Raw genomic sequence first — 22,157 nt, 5'->3', positions numbered from 1 at the left:
AAAAAAAAAAAAATACATGAACGAACTTTATGTGGATTCAAACAGATTCAAATTTTTTGAACTGATAAAATGAATATCTTCATTACCGACAAATGGTTAAATAGTTAAAATGTATAACGACCAAATAAAAAATGATGTCATTGTACTATTTTTAATAACGTGTGTGTGTGTGTGATATTGTTGTTGATGGAAAAAAAATAAAAAATAAAAAAGGTGACATGCCACAGGTGCGATATTGGTTCATGATGCCGTAGTGTTTTTTATTATTACAGTGATATGCATTTGTATTTGTATAGATGATAATTATGATATCAATATATTTTACATGTGTATGTACATTATTGCATTAGTGTAATAATATGTGTTAATGTTATACGTGATAAACATTGGGTTTCATCGTGAACTACTGGAGTAGACTTGGAGTAGTAGAGTGGGTCAATCAAGAAAAAGAAGAAGTTTGTTGGCTATTTTTCATATTATTCAACAAATTTATAATTTTTTTTATTTTTTATTTATAATATTATTCATACAATAATTTATAATTTTATACATTTTTTAAATTTAAATAATTTGTTGATATTTTTTTTTTAAAAACTATATTTTTTTTTTTTATTTTTTTCTTTGTCGAAAAATAATATATTAAAAATGGCAATGCACAGTGAAATAGTTGGCATTGATGATTTTGTACTTCTTGATGAAATAACAAATGAAAAAATTGTCGAAAATTTACGAATAAGGTAATTAAATTTTTTTTATAATTCAAATTTTATTTATTTGATAAATCATGTATTTTTTTTTAAAATATTTTTTACTCTTGTTTTTTTTATTTTTATTTAGTTGAAATAAATCATTTATATATTATTGTTAATTAAATTAAATTTTATAGTTTATTTAAAATAAAAAAAAAAAAGAATTTATAAATTATATTACATTTATGAGGCAACGTCCAGTTATAACTGTTTGAATTATTGTTATTTTCTTTATTCTATTTGAGGTCAGTAAAGTCATTTAATTTAATTTTATCATTTTTTTTATTTTTATATTTAATTATTAAATAATTTATATATATTTAGAATTTATATCATCAAGGGCGTGGCTTTATTTACATTTTGATAAAATAAAATTGTCAATTTTTTTTTTATTAAATTTCACAAAAAAAAAACAAACAAAAACAAGAAACATTTTATTATTTAAAAAAAAAAATACTTTCAATATGTTTATGATTTAAAAATCATTTACCATATGATGATGATGATTTAATTATTTTTTTAATTATAATTATCATTTTTGCTGTAATTTATTTTTAATATTTAATATTATAACAAGTGCTTGGCTGCTTGGATGACTCATTCATCGATTAAATCGTCAATTTGTTTTTTTTTTTTTCACTTTTAATTATTCAACATGACTAAGATTGTTGTCATCATATAATAACAATGATAATATGTATATTTTTGGATTTTTTTATTAATCATTTATCAAGAATAACATAGAAAAACAAAAAATCCTATTTTCTTGGAATTTTTTTTAAACGTTATACTCAGACTTTGGTATAAATGATAAGGCCATTATCAATATTGTAAATTTTTATTTCAAGTACTATGTTTGATAAGGTCTCTCTGATAATACTATGTAATAATTTAATTTTTTTTCTCTTTTTAAATAACATTATTTCTTGATTAATTTTAGATTTTCTGGTGGTAAATTTTATACATACATTGGTGAAGTTTGTGTAAGTGTAAATCCTTACAAAAGTACACATGAATATGATCAAAATCACATCAATAAATATAAAGGTAAAAAAAAAAATATATGTATAAAAAATATAAATAATTGAAAATTAATAATGATGATAATTTAAAACAACAGGTAGAGAATTATTTGAAAATCCTCCTCATATATTTGCAATTGCTGATGCGGTACATAGGCAAATGAAACAACAATGTCAGGATACATGTATTGTTATAAGTGGAGAAAGTGGAAGTGGTAAAACAGAAGCAAGTAAAATAATAATGAAATATATTGCAGCAATAACAAATGTCAATGGTCAACAAGAAATAGAACGTGTTAAAAATGTATTAATACAATCAAATTGTATACTTGAAGCATTTGGTAATGCTAAAACAAATCGTAATGATAATTCATCACGTTTTGGTAAATATATGGATATTAATTTTGATTTTAAAGGTGATCCAATTGGTGGTCATATTACAAATTATTTACTTGAAAAATCACGTGTTGTTTATCAACAAAATGGTGAACGTAATTTTCATTGTTTTTATCATTTATTATGTGAAAAAAATTTAGATAAATATAATTTAATATCAAATACAAAATTATATAATTATATTAAAAATGGTAAAACAATAACAACTGATAGAAGTGATTTTAAAAATGTTAATACAGCAATGACAACACTTGGTTTTACAAGCAATGAAATAACAACAATATGGTCAATAATATCTGGTATATTACATCTTGGAAATATTAAATTTACTGTTGATTCAGATAATTTAATAATTGAAAATAATACATCACTTGATAGTACATCAAAACAGCTATCAATTAATAATAATGATTTAAAAAATGCATTATTACAACGTACAATTGCTGCTGGTGGTGAAATAATGGAAAAAAAACATTCATTAAATGAAGCTGATTATGGACGTGATGCATTTTCAAAAGCAATTTATGAACGTTTATTTACATGGATTGTAACACGTATTAATGATTCAATTAATATTAATAATAATAGTAATAAAAAATATTTTAAAGGTACACTTATTGGTGTATTAGATATTTATGGTTTTGAAATATTTGATTTAAATTCATTTGAACAATTTTGTATAAATTATTGTAATGAAAAATTACAACAGTTATTTATTGAACTTGTATTAAAACAAGAACAAGAAGAATATCGTAATGAGGGTATTGAATGGAAAAAAATTGATTATTTTAATAATCAAATAATTTGTGATTTAGTTGAACAACAACATAAAGGTATATTATCAATAATGGATGAAGCATGTTTAAATGTTGGTAAAATAAATGATGAAATGTTACTTGAAGCAATGGATAAAAAATTATCAAATCATAAACATTTTAATTCACGTCAATTATCACCAATGGATAAAAAAATATTACATAAAATTGAATTTCGTATAAAGCATTATGCTGGTGATGTTGTTTATAATATTAATGGTTTTTTAGATAAAAATAAAGATACATTATTTCAAGATTTTAAACGTCTTATGTTTAATAGTAATAATTCAATAATATCTAAAATGTGGCCTGAGGGTTCACAGGATATTAGTAAAACAACAAAAAGACCATTAACAGCTGGTACATTATTTAAAAATTCAATGATTTTACTTGTTAATAATTTAACAAGTAAAAATCCATTTTATATTAGATGTATTAAACCAAATGAAATTAAATCACCAGTTGTATTTGATAATGAAAGAGTTGAACATCAAGTTAGATATTTAGGTTTACTTGAAAATATATTAGTTAGACGTGCTGGTTTTGTTTATCGTCAACGTTATGATAGATTTTTAAAAAGATATAAAATGATATCACAACATACATGGCCAAATTATCGTGGTTATAATGACAAAGAAGGTGTACAAGTACTTATTGAAGATAAAAATTTTACTCATGATGTTAAATATGGTAAAACAAAAATATTTATTAAATCACCAAATACATTATTTGCCTTGGAACAAGCTAGAAGTAATCTTATACCTGGTATTGTTATATTATTACAAAAACAATGGAGAGGATATATATGTCGTAGAGAATATAAAAAAATCAAAGCAGCTATTGTTATTATTAATTATTTTAGAAAATATAAAATGAGAAAATATATTACTGATTTATATGAATTATTTAAGAATGCTAAAAATATGAAAGACTATGGAAAAAAATTAATATGGCCAAATGATAATTATTATGTACGTCATGTTGTTTATAAACTGAAAATGATTTATTCAAGATGGTATGCATGGATGATATTACGTAATATACCAATTAATGAATGGCCACAATTGAGACTTAAAATAACAGCAAATTGTGCATTACGTCCAAAACGTAAATTATTTGGTCAAGAAAGAAAATGGGAGGGTAATTATTTATCTAAAAATGATGAAAATTTACAATCAAATATATTTAATTTATCAATGAATAATTTACGTAATACTGATCATTTTAAAACAATATTATTTTCATCATTTATTAAAAAAACAAATAAATATAATAAACAAGCCGATCGTGTATTAGTTATAACTGAGCATGCTATTTATAAACTTGATAATATTAAATTTAAAAATATGAAAAAATCAATACCAATTATTGAAATAACTGGTATAAGTGTATCACCTGGTGCGGATCAACTTGTTGTTATACATTCAAATAAAGGAAATGATTTTATTATGTCAATAACAACTAAAGAAAATCGTGTTGGTGAAATTGTTGGTGTTTTAAGCATGAGATATTATCAGTAAGTTTTAATAATTACTATTTTTTTTATTTCTCTATATAAATAATTTATTAATTTGTTTATTTTGTTTTTAGACTCAGAGGAAGTGATCTTCATGTTAATGTTGATACGACATTTAAATGTATGGTTGGTGGTAAAAGTAAATATTTACGAGTTGAAGTTAAACCAACAGTAACAACACCAACATTTTTAAAAGATGGTGATATTATTGTTTATGCTATTCCTCCGTCCGTTGATATTATTGATAATGGTGTCAATGATAGACACCATTATCGATAAATTTCATTATTTTTATTATAATAAACAACAACATCATCACAATAAATTATTTACAATAATATTATTTTAATATTCTACATACCATAATTAAGAATGTACTTAAAAAACAAAAAAAAGGAAAAGGCAAAATCAAAAATAATTCAAGCTATTTCTGTTTATAGACAGAAGTATTTTTTTTTTTTTTCTACATATATAATTATTTACTTTATTATTTTATTTCGTACATTTTTTTTAATAAGCATAATATTAATATATATATTATATAATATACGTCATGAATTTATTTTTTAAAATTAAATATATGTATATTTTTTTGAAGGTACATTTTTATACAATATTTATCTTATATTAAACAACAAGTACGACATGTGCCATTAAGAAAATTTGCTAATTTTGTGAACGAAAAAAAGTAAAATAAAATTTTTAATAAATTATTAAACAGATGTTGAATCTTCATCATCATTATCATCATCATTTGAATCACAATCAAGACCATAAAGACGACAAATATCTGTCTCTGACCAATTTGAATTAATAGCAACTTCATATTTATTTTCTCCAATATTACCAGTTGATTTAATACGTATCATTGTATTTTTACTTTTAACTTTTTTATCTTTATTTTCAATAATTTTTAATTTTTCATCTTTAGTCAATATTTTTTTATCATTATTATTAATTAATATATTTTTAGTTTTATCATTTTTAATATTACTATTATCATTATTATTAAGCTTTAATTTATCATCATTATCAAGACATTTTTTTAGCCATTTTGGTGTATCACCAGTTGTTGAATAAACATGAGTTTTTTTCATATATTTTGGACTACTAAGTAACAATGGTGTTTCAGTTTCAATGACAGTTGTTATAACTTGTTCATTTTCATCAAAATTACTTTCTAAATATTTTTTTTTCTTTTCCATTGATACACTCAATTTACCAATTATTTTTTTAACATCATCATTTTTATCATATGTATATGAATAATGTCGTTGAATATGTTTAGGCATTGTTTTATCATCATCAATAATTTTACTATTACTATTATTAATTATTGTATCATTATTATCTTTTGTTTCAGCTATTTCTGGTATAATAATATCACTTAATAAATCATTATCTTGATAATAATCATTTGATGTTATTGATAATTGTCGTAAATTACCAGTTATACTGTGTCTTTGACGTAATGGTGGATCAAGAAGTCTACGTAAACTTGAATTACGTATTTCCGGTACAGACATTCTTTCACGTGTACCAATAATATTTGGTACTGATAATTTTTTTTTACATAATAATGATGATGCTGTTGTTGTTTTTGTTGATGATGATGATGATTGTAAAATTGGTGATAAATATTTACGATCATTTGATGGTAATAATGGTGTTGCTGTTGCAATAATAATACCTTCAAGGCTATCACTTGGTCTTCTATTATTAATATTATTATTATTATATTTATTATTTGTAACATTTAATAAATTATTATTAATTTGTATTTCAGATATTGGTGAACTTGCTATTGGTAATAATCTTCTTATTTTATTATTATTATCACTATTTAATTGACTATCTAAACTAAAACGTTGTTTTGGTGTACCAGCAATAGCACGTAAATCATTTTTAGTTTCTAATTCTGGTATTGAAAAACGATCACGATTAAAATTTTTATTTGTTATTGTAAAATCTTTTGATAAACGATATTTTGTTATACCAAAATCAAGTTGTGATAAACGTTCACGTTGATTACCTTTTGGTATTATTGGTATAAATTTTTGTTGTTGTTGTTGTATTAATGGTGATTGTATTGTATTTATTGTTTTTTCATTCCATGTTGTTAATAAACATGGTTGTGATAAACGTTGTATTGGTTGTTTATGAGGATAATAATCACCAGTAACAAGTGTTGGTTGTGATAATCTTTCACGTTTAAATGCTGATTGTGGTAATTGTTGATTAAATAAAAAACGTGATGGTGATGTTGATGATAAACGACGATTTGGACTAATAATACTACAACCACTACCAGTTCTTGTTCTATATATTGTTGCATTTGAATCAATAAATGAATTAAAATTTGGTTGTGATAATAATCTATCTTCATGTATATTAAAATTATTAATACTTGTATCACCAGAATTACGTAATGATGAATATGATAATTGTGATCTTTTATTATTAATTGTATTTATAAAATTAATACCAGAATAACTTGAATTAAGTGTTGGTTGTGAATAACGCATACGTCTATCATTTTTTTTATCATTATATGGTATTGTTAATGTTGGTAAATTTGGTTGTGAATAACGTGATCTTTGTGATGATGGTGAATAACTTGGTGGACATGTTGAACGTGTTATATCATTATATGTACATGAATCTTGTGATTCAATTGATGATTGTGATTGTGGTGGTTGTGGTGATGATGATGATTTTTGTGTAATACGTACTTGGCTTATATGTAAATTTGGTTGTGATAAACGTACTTTTTTACCTGGTGATGGTTGTAATTGTGGTTTTTTAATATGATCAATTAAATTTGGTTGTGATAAACGTATACATGGATTTGGTCTTAATGGACGAGGACGATTTAAATACCATAAATCCCTACGGGAATATGGTTCACATCAAAGTGCATCTTCTTCACGTAAACGACGCATAAATACTGGACGTACATCTTCAAAAAATGTTGGTAAATCTAATTCAGCAGCACGTGCAATACCACCATCTTTACATTCAAGCCAATATGTATCCATTAAACCTTTTCCCTTTAATATATAAAATATAAAAACAAAATAACTTGATAATTAAATTTAATGTTTTTCTTGTTTTATTACCTTGACATCAACAAGACCACGATGTTCAATTTTAAAACCACCAACAACATCAAGTGCTTTTTTCATTTCAAGTGATATATGAATACGTAATGCTTCACCAGTTGATTCCATTCTTGATGCTGTATTAACTGTATCACCAAATAAACAATAACGTGGCATTTTACTTCCAACAATACCAGCAACAACTGGTCCAGTATGTGCACCACTACGTATTTGTAATCTTTCACCAGGTCTTTTTGGTACTTGAAATACAGATGATGCTGCTAATAAATCAAGTGCCATTGTTGCTATTTCAGATACATGTTTATCACCTAAATATTTCATACAAAAACCAACTTTTTTATTATTACAATATTTTTTTTTTACATATATAACTTGAATAATTACCATTTTTAACTGGTAAACCAGATGCTACCATATAAGAATCACCAATTGTTTCAACTTTGTAAACATCATAGCACTCAATTCGTGCATCAAATAATTTATATATTGAATTTAAAAATGTTACAACCTATTTTTAATTAATTTTCAATTATTAATAAATATATATTTATTTTTTTTATCAACTTTAAAACCTTTAATTACCTCAAGTGGTGTATTTTCAGCAGCAATTTCTGTAAATCCAACAATATCACTAAAATAAACAGTTACATTTTCATAATACTCTGCTGGTACCTAAATAAAATCATAAAAAAAAATTAATAATTTATTTATCTATCTATTAAGAATTCTTTCTTTTTTTTTTTTTTAAGCATGCATACGCATTTGCAACCTGCTGCGTTTGTTTGAGTTGCTGTGCGACACTTGGTGGTAACATTTGAAATAACAATGTATCACTTTTACGTTTTTCACGTTTTAATTCTCGTGCTTTTTGTGCAAGATTTGCAGCATACATCTGTCACAACAACAACAAAAATATACAAATCAATAAATTAAATTAATTTATAAATAATTAATAATTATACCTGAATTGTTGCAACTGCATTACGAACCAATATTATAATTATTGGTGATATAACAAGTACCAATGCAACAATTGCAATACCAGCAGCTTGTTTATTACTTGCATCTTGTAAATTACTATTAACATAATTTCTATAAACAAAAAAATCAACATCAAAACCACCTAATTCATAATTTTAAATGATTTATATATTTTATTTTAATTTTTACCTAATCATGTGTCGTAATTCTCTTTGTAATTTTCGTAATTCACCAACATACATTGACATTGAATCAAAATAAGCAATTGCATCTTCAATACTTGGTTTTCTATTGATATTACGTAAAATTTCATCTCTCCTTAAATATAAATAATAATTACTTTAATTAATAGAAAAAAAGAAAGATTAAAAAAACACCATCAATATAGTAAAATAAGCAAATAATAAAACCTTGCTTTAATATGTCCATATTCAGGCATTGTTTTAGTTAAATCATCATAAAGTATTTTAAGACTTGGTACATATGTTAATGATGCATTTAAAAGATCACGTCCAAGTGCTTCATGTCTAACATAATTAACATAACTATCACCAACAAGCATACCTCTTCCAAAATAATTAATTCCATAAACTGATGATATTCCCATACTTTCAATGCTTCTCAATAAATTTTTAAATGCAATTAAATATCTACCAAATAATTTCCATTATTAATATCAACATAAATATACAATTTTACATATTTAAATTGGTATTTTTAAATTACCTCCATACACCACTATTGTCCGTCTCTTTAATCTGATTGGTCAGTATGTCAAGCATTGCACCATTTACACTTGTGTACCATGACATAACTTCTGATATTTTACTCTCCTCCGGACTTATTCTTTGTCTATATATTTTTTAAAATTATATTTTTTATTATTAAGGTCAATAGACATATAAAAAAATTATTATTATTTCTATATCGAAATGATGGAAATGGCATAGAAAAAAAAATAATGAAAAAATATATTTATTAATATGTTTGTGAGTAAAATATTATGGAATATGACGTAGAAGATGGTTTTTGTGTGTGTGGATAGTCTAGATGGTCGTTGATGCGATCATCCATGACAACCCCAATGCTTCTTTGAGTAAATTTATTACGCCAACATGAGTACCTATATTGCGGACATTCGTTGATTGGCTGTCACGCGTGGTGTCAGTTTAACTCGACCCAACACACCAAGTAAGTAAATAAATCGATTGATCAATATTTCATATTTTTTTTTCTTGTAATACATGAGTTGTTTAATTTTTTTTTCAAATTTTTTCATTTACAATAATTTGATTGATGATTAAAAGACCTTATAGGGTTTTTTTTTTTCTTTTTTATCAATAAAAATTACCTGAATTCATCAAGACGTGCTTGAAATGCTTCTCTATTAACAACATCATAAATTTCAGTTTTAGTTTCATCTCTTGGTATTGATACAAGTGGCCATGTTGTCATATTTTTAAGTGTCTCATCAGTAGTAACATATCTTTGAGTTAAATTAAATCTTTAAAAATAAAAATAAAAAATATATAGATCTATAAATTTAAATTATAAAAAAATATATATTATTTACCTCAATCTACTACCATTTGTATAAATAAAAAATGCAACTTCAGAACGTTCAAGTTGTAAACGTGTTACAACTTTACCAAGATCAGTTGCAATTGTTACCTAAATAATACATAAAAAAAACTATTATTAGAATGATAAAAATAAATTTTTTAAATTATTAGAAAATGATCCAATGATTAACAATCGTTAAAAGTAAATTAAATAATAATAAAAATAAAAAAATGGGTGTGCTTGTTTGTTGAGAGTACACACTTGTTATTATCATTATGATTATTAATTATTATTTTTATTAAACAGCTCAATGATATGAGAGACACACTTTTGCTAAATCGATCAAATGGGAGTTGGTTAGTTGGTTGGGAGTTGGTACATCATATATCTATATAAAATTAAAATTAAAATAAAACTTACTTGTGTTTCGATATCAGATACTTCTTGACGATAAATAAGTATATCATGTAGTGTATTTGCTGTTTGTACAATTAATGCAAGAATTGGTATAAATGGCAGTATAAGCATTTGCATTAATTGAATTCTTCTACCACGTCGGTGAGTTGGATCTGTTGCTCTTGTCCAACATGATTTTTTTTTAATTGATTTTGTTGTTGATACATCATCTGATGATAAACTACGTACTGAACTTGATTCAGCAATAACTGATCCATTTTGACGAGACATTATTTAATTTTCTATTTTAAAAAATTTATTATTATTTTATTTTCATTTTATTGTTTTATGATGATGATAATAAAATAGACCCCAAGGTGATAAAAAAATTTACATATGGACAGTATAAATTTTTTACAATTTATTTTTTTAAATGGATATTGAATTTAATTATCAAAAAGTACTTTGATATTTTAATCTACTATAAATAATATTCCCAATACACCTGTTGTGTTTTTTTTTTTTTTTTAAATTATTTTTTAATTTCTTTTGATATGGATGGATGGAGGCCTTTTTAACTGGAGTGCTACTATTGCTTTTATTATATTTATTGAAGGCATTTTCAATCGTCCCTGACCCTTGTCATATCATCCCCAACCACATTTTATATTTTTTTTATTTTATTTTCAATATTACGTGTCTATTCTCTGTACTAAATGATATCATTAAATCTTTTATAAAATATATATTTAGTTGTGCATTTACAATGAAAAAGAAATTAAAAATATACACGGGCTATTTTTTTTTTTTTTTTTTAATTATCTATTGTTTCTTGTAAATTTAATAATTTATAAATTTACTTGGATAAAAAATGTATAAAAGAGTAAAATAAAAATAGAATTTTCAAGAATAATGATAAAAAAAATTGTACATTTCGTTGTGGCGCAGAAATTCCACGTGGAAAAATCGATTACCCCGCAAGCAACAAGTTAAATTAAAATATTTTATACTCGATAGATTTATTATTATTAATATTATAAAAATAAATTTTTAATAATTATTTAAAATCAAGTATTAACTTACCTTTATCAATAAAACTTGTTGCACTTTATATTAATTATATCTTCAATCAAATTCAATAAATATATTTAAAAGATTTTAAATAAATAAAATTACACTTTTTTTTAAAAAAAAAAAAATCTATATTTGCCTTAAATTAACAAAACAAATTAATTATTATTTAAAAAATAAATCAATTGAATAAACTTGAAATTCGAAATTTTGTTTTTCTATAAATTTTATAATTTGTATTAATTTTAAATTTGATTTATATTTTTTTATTAAAAGTTTATTAAAAGAGTGGTGAATTGATGAAGGTATAATCGACAACTGAAGGTTTCTATCAAACTGTCTCTCTATGTTGCTACCATGACATATATTTTTATATGAGCAAGGGTTTTCTCTCGGTGGCGCAACCAACCCCTCTGTATCCACAACCTTATCTACTTACTATTTGCTATATCATCAAAAAAATTTCATCTCTTTTTTTTCTTTTTATAGAACAACAACAACAACAACAACAACAACAACACAAGTTTCCATCTCTTCATTTACGACTTCTTCTATAATAATTATAGAAGCAAAACTACAACAGCAAGCAACAGTAGACAAAGCAACAAGAGATGATAAAAAAAAAATATATATGATAAAGGCAAAATAGATGTATTGGAAAACAAACCGGGTTAACGAATTTATCGTTTATTTTCACTCCCTCTTTATCTCTCCTTCTGTTACATTAAATATTTTATTATACAAAGAGAAAACATGAATTTAACTCAATTTTCAATTTTTTTTTTTTTTATAAAGATTGATACCTACATGACATATAAAATAATTTAAATTTATTTAATTTCCTTGTGAAAAAAATAAAATTATATAAAATTTAATTCATGCATTGATTTTTAGCTGCTTTTTTTTTCAACTTTATTTTTATCTCATCATTTTGTTTGGCACATAATCTATAATATTTTTTTATCAAATTATTAATGAATATTTATGAAATATTTTAATTATTATTTTTTGTTATTTTTATAAATTTATTTTTATAGACAAAAATAAAATTAATGTGTCTATATTAATTTAGTAATAAGAAATATTTGTTTCTATTTTTTTAAATCAAGATTATAATTAATTGGTATTGTATTTATTGGAAAATTATTAATATCATGAAGTGGTTCTTTTAATTCATGATCTTCTAAACTATGTATACTGTGTTGTTCGGCACAATATTCTTGACCACATGCAATACATGCTTCAAAATGTGGTTTTATTGAATTACGAAGTTTCTGTAAAAAAAAAAAACAAAGTTAAAATAAATTATAAAAAAAAAAAATGTATTGTGTGTTTTAAATTATTTTTTTAATTAAATTTTAACCTCGATAAATGTTGTTCCATCTGATCTGATGAGAACATAAATTGCAAATGCTGGTATACACATTAATGATAATGATGCTATTCCCCAGCCAATAGTCTCAGCCCACCATGGATATTTATATGCACCATTACCATATGTTGGTGGTTCATAATCAATTAAACTAAACACCCACACTGACTAAAATATAAAATTATTAATTCATTAAAATATATATTAGCTAATTAAACAATTAATTTATTTTATTATTTACCATTATTAATAGTGGAGCAGCAATTAACCAACAATAACGAAAATATAATGATGGTGCACGTCCAGTCATTTCTTTGACATTTTTACCTAATCTTTTAACACCATAAAACCATGATATTGCAATAACTTCAAAAAATGCTAAAAACATTATTGATATTGATGCTGCATAATGATCAATTAATTGAAAAAAATATATTCCTCCCTGTTGAAAAATAAAATATAATTTGGCTTGTTTTTTAAATTCGAAATTATATATATTTTCTTTTTTTAACTAACCTGAGTTACATTTGGTAAACCAAATGCAAATGAAACAACACATATTATAAATACAAGTATTTCATGACATAATAAATTTGTCTTGACCCAATTTGGAAAACCATCTTGTATTGAAGTTACAACAACTTCAATAATTGCAAACTAGAAAAAAATAAAAATTAATTTTATTTTGTTTTTATTTTATTGGAGAACAAAGTGTTTTTGTTTTGTTTTTTTTTTTTCAAATTACTTACTTGACTATTGAGTGAAAGACAAAGTAGCATAAAAAAAAATAACACAGCCCATAATTGTGATGCTGGCATTTTAGCCATTGCTTGTGGATAAACAACAAAAACAAGTCCAGGACCTTGAAAATATAATTTATATAATATAAATAATTAAAAAATAATAATCTATATTATATAATTACCATCAGATAATACAGCTTCAACAGACATATTTTGTTCCATAGCAATATTTCCAATTGTTGCAAATGCAAATATACCAACAAGTAAACAACTAAATGCATTTATAAATGACACAGCCATTGTATCAATAAATATATTATTATGAAATTTATTATAACTTGCAAAACATATCATTGAACCAAATGATATTCCAACTGAACTAAATATTTGTGCAGCTGCATTAACCCATACCTTTATTTAATCAAAAATATAAATTATTTATTTCAAATATATAATGAATTTTTGTATAAAATAAATACCTTGTGATCAGCAAGTAAATGCCATCTTGGTCTAAAAAAAAATTGTAAACCTTTTTCAGCACCCTCAAGTGTTAATGAACGTGCTAAAAATACAATTATTAATATTAATGGTAATGTTGCTGTTAAATATCTAACTTGTGATGATGATTTTATTGATTTCCATGTTGAAAAATAAACAATTATCCAAGCACTCAATAAACAAGCAAATATTTCCCATCTAATATTACCAGGTACTTCAATTCCTGTACTTATTTGTAGCACTTTATTACTGAAAATAAAAAATAAAATTAAAATATTTATTATATAAAAATACTAAAAATTAATTTTCTTTGAATAGGTATTACTCAAAAAATTCTTCAGATGGTGTTCTTGATGTATCTGGTCTTGTTTTATTATCACTTGATGAACCAGTCCAGCATGATTCAGTATTCCATGAATTATTACAACCTGCCCATGGATGATCAGCTCTGAATGCAGCGAAAAAATAATATATTGCATATGCAATAATTACATTGTGATAAGTTGACATAAGAAATGATATTACAACTGATGATAATCCAGCACCTAATTTATTATTTATACTTTAAATTAATTTTCATTAATAATGCTATAAAAATAAAGCTAAAAAAAAACAATTGACAATGATCTTTGTTTTTTTTTTTTTACCTTTTAAAAGAGGACAAATTTGTCCAAGAGCACCAATTGGTCCTCTACGTGTAAATTGTCCAAGTGCAAGTTCCATATATAAAAGTGGAATACCACATACAATGAGTATTATAAAATAAGGTACCAAAAAAACACCTGAAAAATTTAAATAAAAAAAATATACATATAATTTTATTGTTTGTTGAAGAATAAATTATACAAGGACATAAACAACATGCAACAAGTGATGTATAACTATTAAATTAAATAGTTGACATTGTACTTAACATATGTATATGTGTGTTACCTATAAATTTCAAAGTAACTCATTGTAACCACTCTAGAGAAAAGCGGACGTGGCGCAATATTCACTTAGTCAATACTACTTGGGAACTTGATACATGACCTTGTTTAAGATTTAAAAAAATCTACAAGTTTTGAACTTGATTTAATTACTTGTTCATTAAATATTCAATATCTATTTTGTTGAATTAAAAAAAAAAAATATCAAATTAATTTAAATCTTGTTTAAGTCAATTTATAAAAGCACATTAATAAAAACGTTGTTATAATTTTTGTCCATGATAATATTACATAGGTGTTGCAAAAAAAAAAAAACTGATTATATTCAGCCTTGAGATTTCACTGTGAATAGCAATCAAGTATTACGTTTTAAAATTGTTTGAATAAGTGATTTTGCCAATTTAAAAAAAAATAAAATAAACTTGCTTCCTTTGGTTTTTTATTTTTTAATTAATCTACTGTCAATGAGATGAATGAATAAGGGTGTTTAAAATTATTTAATCAACTCACCTCCACCACTTTTATAACACAAGTATGGAAATCTCCAAACATTACCAAGACCAACAGAATATCCTACACATGCAAGAACAAATTGCATTTTATTTGCCCAATGTGGTCTTTTTAATGAACGATAATCATTTGCATCATCACCATGTCCATCATCAAAACTATCAGATGTTGATAAATCATCCTCAATTGGTCTATCAAATGACATATCAATATGCATTTTAAATTAAATGAACAACTATCATCTATTAAAGTTAAATTACAACTGAATAATAAAATTATATTTTACATCTTTAACTCAACAAGCTGTGTTCATAAATGTTTTTTAACTATTGACATGAAAAATTTACACATTTATCTAAAGATATTTTTTTTTTCTTATTCTTACATTTGTCATCAACAATTATTGCAACACAATATTTAGATAAATAAAAAAAATTAACATTTAAATTTAACAAACTTCAGTTGGATGATAAAATAGTATTTAAAAAACTCACGTGGGTGGATGAACAATATTGAGTAATTCTGATGGTGATGTTGGTACTCGACGAATTGTTAATTTTCTTCCATCAGATGATCCCATTCCAATTGATGCAAGTGATCTTATTGATACTGTGTCATAATATGGTGTTGTTCTTATTGAATTATTTGTTAATCCAATATCTGGTGATGTTATTGATGACCAACTTGATGCTGGTTGATTTTGATGAGAATTACTATGAGGATAATATTGTTGATGATGATGTTGATAATTATTTTGATGTATCAAATGATCATCACCATTTGTTATATTTAATTTTAATGATTTCATACTTGGATATCTATATTGTTGTCTAGCACTATAAAATTCACCTGATTTATTTATTTTACCACAACCATTTATTGAATTATCACGTTGAATTTTATTATTTATTGTTGTATCAATATTACTATTGGTTTTTGTATCATTTATTGAAATATTATTTTGACATTTATTTTGTATTGTTGAATTAAATTTATCATTTATTATAATACTTTCATTACTTAAATTTGTTGGAGATTTTTTATTATTTGTTGTTGATGATTGTTTTGTTGTATCAATTGATGATATTTGAATAATTTTTTTATTATTAGAATCGAGTAATTTATTTTTCTCTTGATCTAGCTCTTCATCACTTTGACTTTCATCATCATCTGAGTCTATTGAATCTCGCATACGTTTATTATCTGTTTCTATATCTTCTGAGCCCTCCTCTTCAGGCATTGTACTCATTTTACGTATATTTTTTTGCTTTATTATACGTGAGCTATTATTATTACTATTTAATTGTTGAATTTTTAATTTATGTATATTTTTAGAATCCATTATTGTTGATGTAAAATTAATTAAAAATTTTGTGTTTATATAAAAATATATATTATTTTAGATTAAATAATTTTAATCATTTGAAAGATTTTATTTTAAATAATATTATGAAACTCCCTGTTTATCGTTGTCGATTAACAAAAACCTTACTGCTTCAAGTGAATGTAGGTCAATTATACAAGTGTATAGAACTTATACATGCTACATAAGCTGCTTAGACAACTTTTAAAAAAATGATTATAATAATTATTTATTTATTATTAATGTTTTATTAATTTTAAATTAAAAATTAGTATTTTTATGATTTTTTTTTTCTTTTTATTCACAGCACTGTTTGTTTTTATATTTAAATAATAATAATCACTGTTGTAATATTTATTTTATACACTGATGATTTAATCAATCTTATCACATTTTTTAATTATTAATTTTAATCATTTTTAAATGTTAAATTAAAATTGTGCAAACAGGTGGTTCCTCGTAACGCGTGATGTTGATTATTTCGTTGTCGAAATTGTAAGTCATTCGTTCAATCGAAATATTTTTATTTCGATTTTTTTTACGTTAGAAATAACTTTTTTAAATTTTACGTTTTTAATATTATTGTTTATTAATTAGCAAATTGAATAATAATATTATTTGATAAAATTAAAATAGAAAAACAATATCAGCTGTTGATTCAATGTAAGAGAAACTTGTGACCGAACTGATCCGAATCATACCGAGTTTAAGCAATCAGCTTTATTTCTACGTGTTGCTTTTTCTTTCTCATTATTTAATGACGTTTTTTTTTTTTTTTTTGTTCATACTATACAGCTGCATAATCTGTACATACAAGTGTATTTTTTTTTTATACTTTTATTCCATTTGATTTTTTTAAATTTATTATTTTTTTTTTTTTATCTTAACTTACAGTCGGTCAGATTTAAAATTGTTTCGAATGAATTCCAGTAGATGTCTCGAAACTCTTTAACAATAATTTTTAAATAAAAAAATATATATGTTTATTGTTATGTATTTAAAAAATTTTAATATCATTTAAGGTGTATCATTATTTATTTTTTATTTTCAAAATTATTTTTTTACTGGATAATGTAAACTCAATCTTAGCAAACAATTATTATTAATTTTTTTCTATTTTTTTAATGATAGAAATTTCATAATAATTATGTACGTAATATGTCAAATGAGTTATAAAAAAAAAATAATTTATATATAATAAATTAAAGTCGTACGTAATATTGAAAAAAAAAAAAAAATAATTTTTTTGAAATAAATAATTATTTTTTATAAATTTACAAATATAAAAATATTTTTTTTTTATAATTTATATTTAGTACAAGATAATGTTAAATAAGGATCATGGGCCAAGGCTTTATTTCTATGTCTTTCAATTTATTTCCCACGAATGTATTTAATGAACTATACATAGCAAAAAAAAAAAAAAAATATAAAAAAAGTGACGGTCCTTTTTCTTTATAATGTGCATACAAAGTAAATCTGAAAGTAAATGAAATCTCAAACAAATCAAGATGAAATAAAATTGTGTTTATTTAAAGATACTATTTATTTTATTTTTTATATCATTCAATAAGTTTACACAGTTTCCCATAATTGTTTATACATGTATATTTAGAAAATAAAAAATTCAAGACTTCGTGACTCTTAATTTAACACACCCTTTTGATGAAATAATTGTTAATCATTTGCCAATATCAAATATAATCTACAATATATAATTTAAATTAATTTTTAATATACCAGGAAAATATAAGCTCTAAATAAAATATAACCAATGAAAATTTAAATATTTAAAACTAAAAATTTATAGAAAAAAAAATAATACTCAAAAAGTATACAAATCAATAAAAAAACCTTTTTATTTATAAAAAAAAAAAAAAGAATCAAACAGTCAGGTAATACAGTAATATAATAATAATAATTTATGTCTATTGTTTTTTTGAAAAATTTCTTTGTTTTGGATCCTTGACGATTGGGGTTTGTTTTTTATTAATTATTGGATTTCCTTGTTCATCATATTCTGGTTCTTCAGTTGATGGTTGTTTTTTGAGCCATTCCAATGCACGTTGTATTTCACGTGGTATCTGTTGATGAAAAATTTAAATTTATAAATATTATTCCAGTGATGAAAATGAGTAAATTAATTAATTAATAATATACCGGTGGTGGTGTTGGTAAATGTGAGCCAGAAACTTGTGATCCAAATTCATCAGCAGTCCAACTGAGTGATATTGGTGTACCATCTGGTGCATTATATTGTACTGAACCTTGTATCAATTGTGTCTCATCTGGTGTACCAGCATATTTTCTTGAGCCAATTTCTTTTTGTAATATACCACCTTCAGTTTCATAACTCAATGAATAAACACCAATTTTATCGCCAACATTTCTTGTTTCACTTATTAATTGTTCAGGTTTACGAAAATAATCTTGTCCGTATGTTATGCCAAATACTCCAATTAATAATATCTATAGAATAAAATTCATTAATCAATATTAATTGTTATTTAATTTTTTAAAATTATAATTAAACTTACAATGGAACGCATGATTTTTATTATTTTTAAATAGTCACTCTTTAATTTTATCAGATAGTCTATTTATTTATTTATTTATTCAAGAAAGTATGTAGTGTTTATTGTATAAATAAATAATAATAATTATAACTTTGTTGATTTTGTGATGGTTGTCGTTGTGGAGTTCGCGAACAACTCTGCAACAGCTTGAGGCTGAGCCGACCTTTATACCGACGGCTACACTAGCTCATTGACTTTTACATAATATTTAAAAAAAAAAAAATATACTTGGTTATTTTGGCTCAAGTAAATGCTGTATATACAATCACATTAAAACCCCTTTATATATTTTTTTTTGTTTATTTATTACACTGAGATAATATCACGTTTTTTTTTTTTAATTTTAATTTTTTTTTTTTGACAATTTTATGATATATTGTAGACAAGAATATAAATGACTTATTAATTTCGAGAGTTACTGTTTTAACTTTTCTTTTTATTTATGAAAAAATTTAAAATTTTAAATATAAAAATTACGAGACATTTGATAGATATTATAGGAAAAAATATTTTTTTTATTTTTTAAGGGATGATGATGTTTACTATTATATTAAATTATTTTTAGTCAAAAAATTAGATGATTTTGAGACATGTAATGACTGCATGATTTTGTGATTATTATTTTTTTTATAATTAATAATTACCGCGGAAAAAAAATTATTTATAAACTCCATCTCTTTCAAGAAAAAAAAGTAAACTTAAAACAATCATAAAAATCAATTTCAAATGACTCTATAAAATTACAAAAAAATTTAATGATTGCAGGAAGAAAGTCAACATAATGACCTCACAATTCTTCGAAAAAAAATTTTAAAAAAATTCCAGTTTGATATTATTACAAATAAATAAATAATAATATTCTTGAATTAATAATAATTCCTAAAATTTTTAAAGAAACTCATCATCAATTCAATAATAATAATTTTGAATATTATATCATTTAAATATTTAAAAATCTCCCACGTTTATTGAATCACATAATGATGATTCAGATAAAAAAACTCGTTATGTAAAAGACATGCCAAAAAAAAAAAAAAAAAGTCAATAAATTAAGAAAAAAATAATTTCGGGATATTTACATAATGTTTATTTATTCAAACGGCAATTATTTATTTTTTCCTTATATTTTAACACGATGAAATAATTATTAATACTACATCATTGATAAAATTTTGTTAATTTAATTTTTTTTTTTTGGTGAATCGATGTCGTCTTCTTCTGGATGAGCAGCGTTGTATTCTAAAGCTTTCAATATTGCTTCTGGAATAGCAGGGGCAACTGGTAAATGAGCTTTAATAAAAAATAAAAAAAATTAATTAATTAATCAATAATTATATAACAATGAAAAAACAATTGTTAGATATTTTTTTTTTCAATTGTTAATTGATTTTATATGTACCTCCTCTGGCAACATATCCATTTTCATCAGCAGTATATTCAACAAGGTAATTTTGACCATCTTCACCAACAAAGCTGTATGATCCAGATACTGCTGGTCCAGATTCTTCACCATTACCTCTCAATACACCATTTTCTTGGGCTTGTATTCCATTTGCTGTTTCATAACTCCATGAGTATGAACCATCAGCATTTGGTCCATCAGCAGATTGTTTCAATATTGGAATTGGTGATGATGGTTCTTCAAGTGGTGCTGTCAAAACCACTGATACCAAAGCCAAAAATATTACCTGTAAATAATTCAATATTTAATTTAATATTTTATCCAAAAAACATCTTTTATTTATTATTTTTTATTATTACTATCATTTTATTTAGAAAAAAAAAAAAACGATTAATTTAAAAATTTGCAATATATAAATTAAAATTCAAAAAAAAAAAAAAATCTCTTGGGTAATATTGAGAGAAATAAAACAAAGATTGATATCAAAATTAAATCATCAATTAAACACTAGAAAAAAAAAAAAAATCTAAAAATATTTTTTATTATATGAAATTACTTTATCGAAAAAAAAAAAAAAAAAAGTTGTTTTCGAAATTGGTCAAATTTTCGAAAAAAAAGTAATTGAAAGTAAAAATTGATTCTTACCAATTTATTCATGATTGTATATTTTTTTTTTGATTATTTAAAAAAATAAAAATTGTTTTTATTCCACGATAAGATGGGATAGTTGTTGATCACACTTAATCTCACTCAACACTGACCACCAAAAATTACCTTCCACTTTATATACTCTTCAGACAAGATGACGAATCTTTTAGTAACATATATATACCTTATAATTAAAGTACTCCCTACTCAAAATTTATATGAAAAAAAAAAAAAAAATTATATATATAAAATAAAAATAAAAAAAAAAACGAATTCCTGTTGGCGCATATCGTCGTCATTCGGCAAGACATTCAAGTTTCATTCCTTCCTTTTTCTTTTCTCAAGATCAATATAATACATATGTATATATATATATGTATTTTGATGATTCGATATAGATGTGTGTTATAGACTGGTTCCTTGTTGTTGAATATTCTTCTTAAATATTACAACAATCCAATACAAACACATATGTCATATCATTG

General features: G+C 23.5%; 5 protein-coding genes across 5 annotated transcripts; 1 reads left to right on the top strand and 4 right to left on the bottom strand.

Moving 5' to 3' along the window:
• The first annotated feature begins 187 nt into the window (after positions 1-187).
• On the top strand, positions 188-5,218 carry LOC122859231 (unconventional myosin ID). Its single transcript, XM_044162657.1, has 4 exons — positions 188-737; positions 1,690-1,796; positions 1,870-4,498; positions 4,573-5,218. Exons 1-4 carry the CDS (start codon positions 646-648, stop codon positions 4,775-4,777), a joined length of 3,033 nt encoding a protein of 1,010 aa, XP_044018592.1. The 5' UTR covers positions 188-645; the 3' UTR covers positions 4,778-5,218.
• On the bottom strand, positions 5,206-7,407 carry LOC122859746 (myosin-G heavy chain-like; the record flags this gene model as incomplete). Its single annotated transcript, XM_044163428.1, has 1 exon — positions 5,206-7,407. A coding segment is annotated over one exon (2,196 nt), but the record flags the coding sequence as incomplete, so codon positions are not given.
• On the bottom strand, positions 7,389-11,714 carry LOC122859232 (receptor-type guanylate cyclase daf-11). Its single transcript, XM_044162658.1, has 13 exons — positions 11,644-11,714; positions 10,585-10,862; positions 10,175-10,272; positions 9,953-10,105; positions 9,328-9,453; positions 9,012-9,251; positions 8,791-8,919; positions 8,583-8,712; positions 8,390-8,512; positions 8,203-8,292; positions 8,005-8,128; positions 7,618-7,928; positions 7,389-7,548 (listed from the first exon to the last, which is right to left on the bottom strand). Exons 2-13 carry the CDS (start codon positions 10,849-10,851, stop codon positions 7,408-7,410), a joined length of 1,932 nt encoding a protein of 643 aa, XP_044018593.1. The 5' UTR covers positions 10,852-10,862; positions 11,644-11,714; the 3' UTR covers positions 7,389-7,407.
• Positions 11,715-12,125: 411 nt separating this feature from the next.
• LOC122859230 (sodium- and chloride-dependent GABA transporter ine) lies at positions 12,126-17,776 on the bottom strand. The gene is made up of 11 exons (XM_044162656.1): positions 16,178-17,776; positions 15,684-15,874; positions 14,892-15,026; positions 14,570-14,789; positions 14,226-14,493; positions 13,929-14,157; positions 13,753-13,865; positions 13,520-13,660; positions 13,245-13,445; positions 12,995-13,171; positions 12,126-12,905 (listed from the first exon to the last, which is right to left on the bottom strand). Exons 1-11 carry the CDS (start codon positions 17,023-17,025, stop codon positions 12,723-12,725), a joined length of 2,706 nt encoding a protein of 901 aa, XP_044018591.1. The 5' UTR covers positions 17,026-17,776; the 3' UTR covers positions 12,126-12,722.
• A 1,147-nt stretch (positions 17,777-18,923) lies between these two features.
• LOC122859744 lies at positions 18,924-21,811 on the bottom strand. The gene is made up of 6 exons (XM_044163427.1): positions 21,670-21,811; positions 21,022-21,310; positions 20,809-20,912; positions 19,584-19,628; positions 19,207-19,515; positions 18,924-19,130 (listed from the first exon to the last, which is right to left on the bottom strand). The coding sequence occupies exons 1-6, from the start codon at positions 21,679-21,681 to the stop codon at positions 18,975-18,977; spliced, it is 915 nt and encodes a 304-aa protein (XP_044019362.1). The 5' UTR covers positions 21,682-21,811; the 3' UTR covers positions 18,924-18,974.
• Positions 21,812-22,157: the final 346 nt, after the last annotated feature.

This window comes from Aphidius gifuensis, linkage group LG6 (assembly GCF_014905175.1).
Source record: "Aphidius gifuensis isolate YNYX2018 linkage group LG6, ASM1490517v1, whole genome shotgun sequence".
Taxonomy (NCBI): Eukaryota; Metazoa; Arthropoda; class Insecta; order Hymenoptera; family Braconidae; genus Aphidius; species Aphidius gifuensis.
This window is presented reverse-complemented; position numbering and strand designations above follow the sequence as displayed.

What these genes read in the sequence shown, in the direction of transcription:
- LOC122859230 (XM_044162656.1), bottom strand. Translation starts at nt 17,025, where the DNA reads ATGGATTCTAAAAATATACATAAATTAAAAATTCAACAATTAAATAGT. An exon ending in GTCTTTCACTCAATAGTCAA is followed by an intron (nt 13,661 to 13,752) that starts GTAAGTAATTTG and finishes ATTTTTTTCTAG; the next exon opens with TTTGCAATTATTGAAGTTGT. An exon ending in ATGGAACAACATTTATCGAG is followed by an intron (nt 12,906 to 12,994) that starts GTTAAAATTTAA and finishes TTTTTTTTACAG; the next exon opens with AAACTTCGTAATTCAATAAA.
- LOC122859232 (XM_044162658.1), bottom strand. Translation starts at nt 10,851, where the DNA reads ATGTCTCGTCAAAATGGATCAGTTATTGCTGAATCAAGTTCAGTACGT. An exon ending in ACAAATGGTAGTAGATTGAG is followed by an intron (nt 10,106 to 10,174) that starts GTAAATAATATA and finishes TTATTTTTAAAG; the next exon opens with ATTTAATTTAACTCAAAGAT. An exon ending in AACTCAAACAAACGCAGCAG is followed by an intron (nt 8,293 to 8,389) that starts GTTGCAAATGCG and finishes GATTTTATTTAG; the next exon opens with GTACCAGCAGAGTATTATGA.
- LOC122859231 (XM_044162657.1), top strand. Translation starts at nt 646, where the DNA reads ATGGCAATGCACAGTGAAATAGTTGGCATTGATGATTTTGTACTTCTT. An exon ending in GTCGAAAATTTACGAATAAG is followed by an intron (nt 738 to 1,689) that starts GTAATTAAATTT and finishes GATTAATTTTAG; the next exon opens with ATTTTCTGGTGGTAAATTTT. An exon ending in TCACATCAATAAATATAAAG is followed by an intron (nt 1,797 to 1,869) that starts GTAAAAAAAAAA and finishes TTAAAACAACAG; the next exon opens with GTAGAGAATTATTTGAAAAT.
- LOC122859744 (XM_044163427.1), bottom strand. An exon ending in TCGATTCACCAAAAAAAAAA is followed by an intron (nt 19,629 to 20,808) that starts AATTAAATTAAC and finishes TATCTGATAAAA; the next exon opens with TTAAAGAGTGACTATTTAAA. An exon ending in TAAAAATCATGCGTTCCATT is followed by an intron (nt 19,516 to 19,583) that starts GTAAGTTTAATT and finishes TTTATTCTATAG; the next exon opens with ATATTATTAATTGGAGTATT.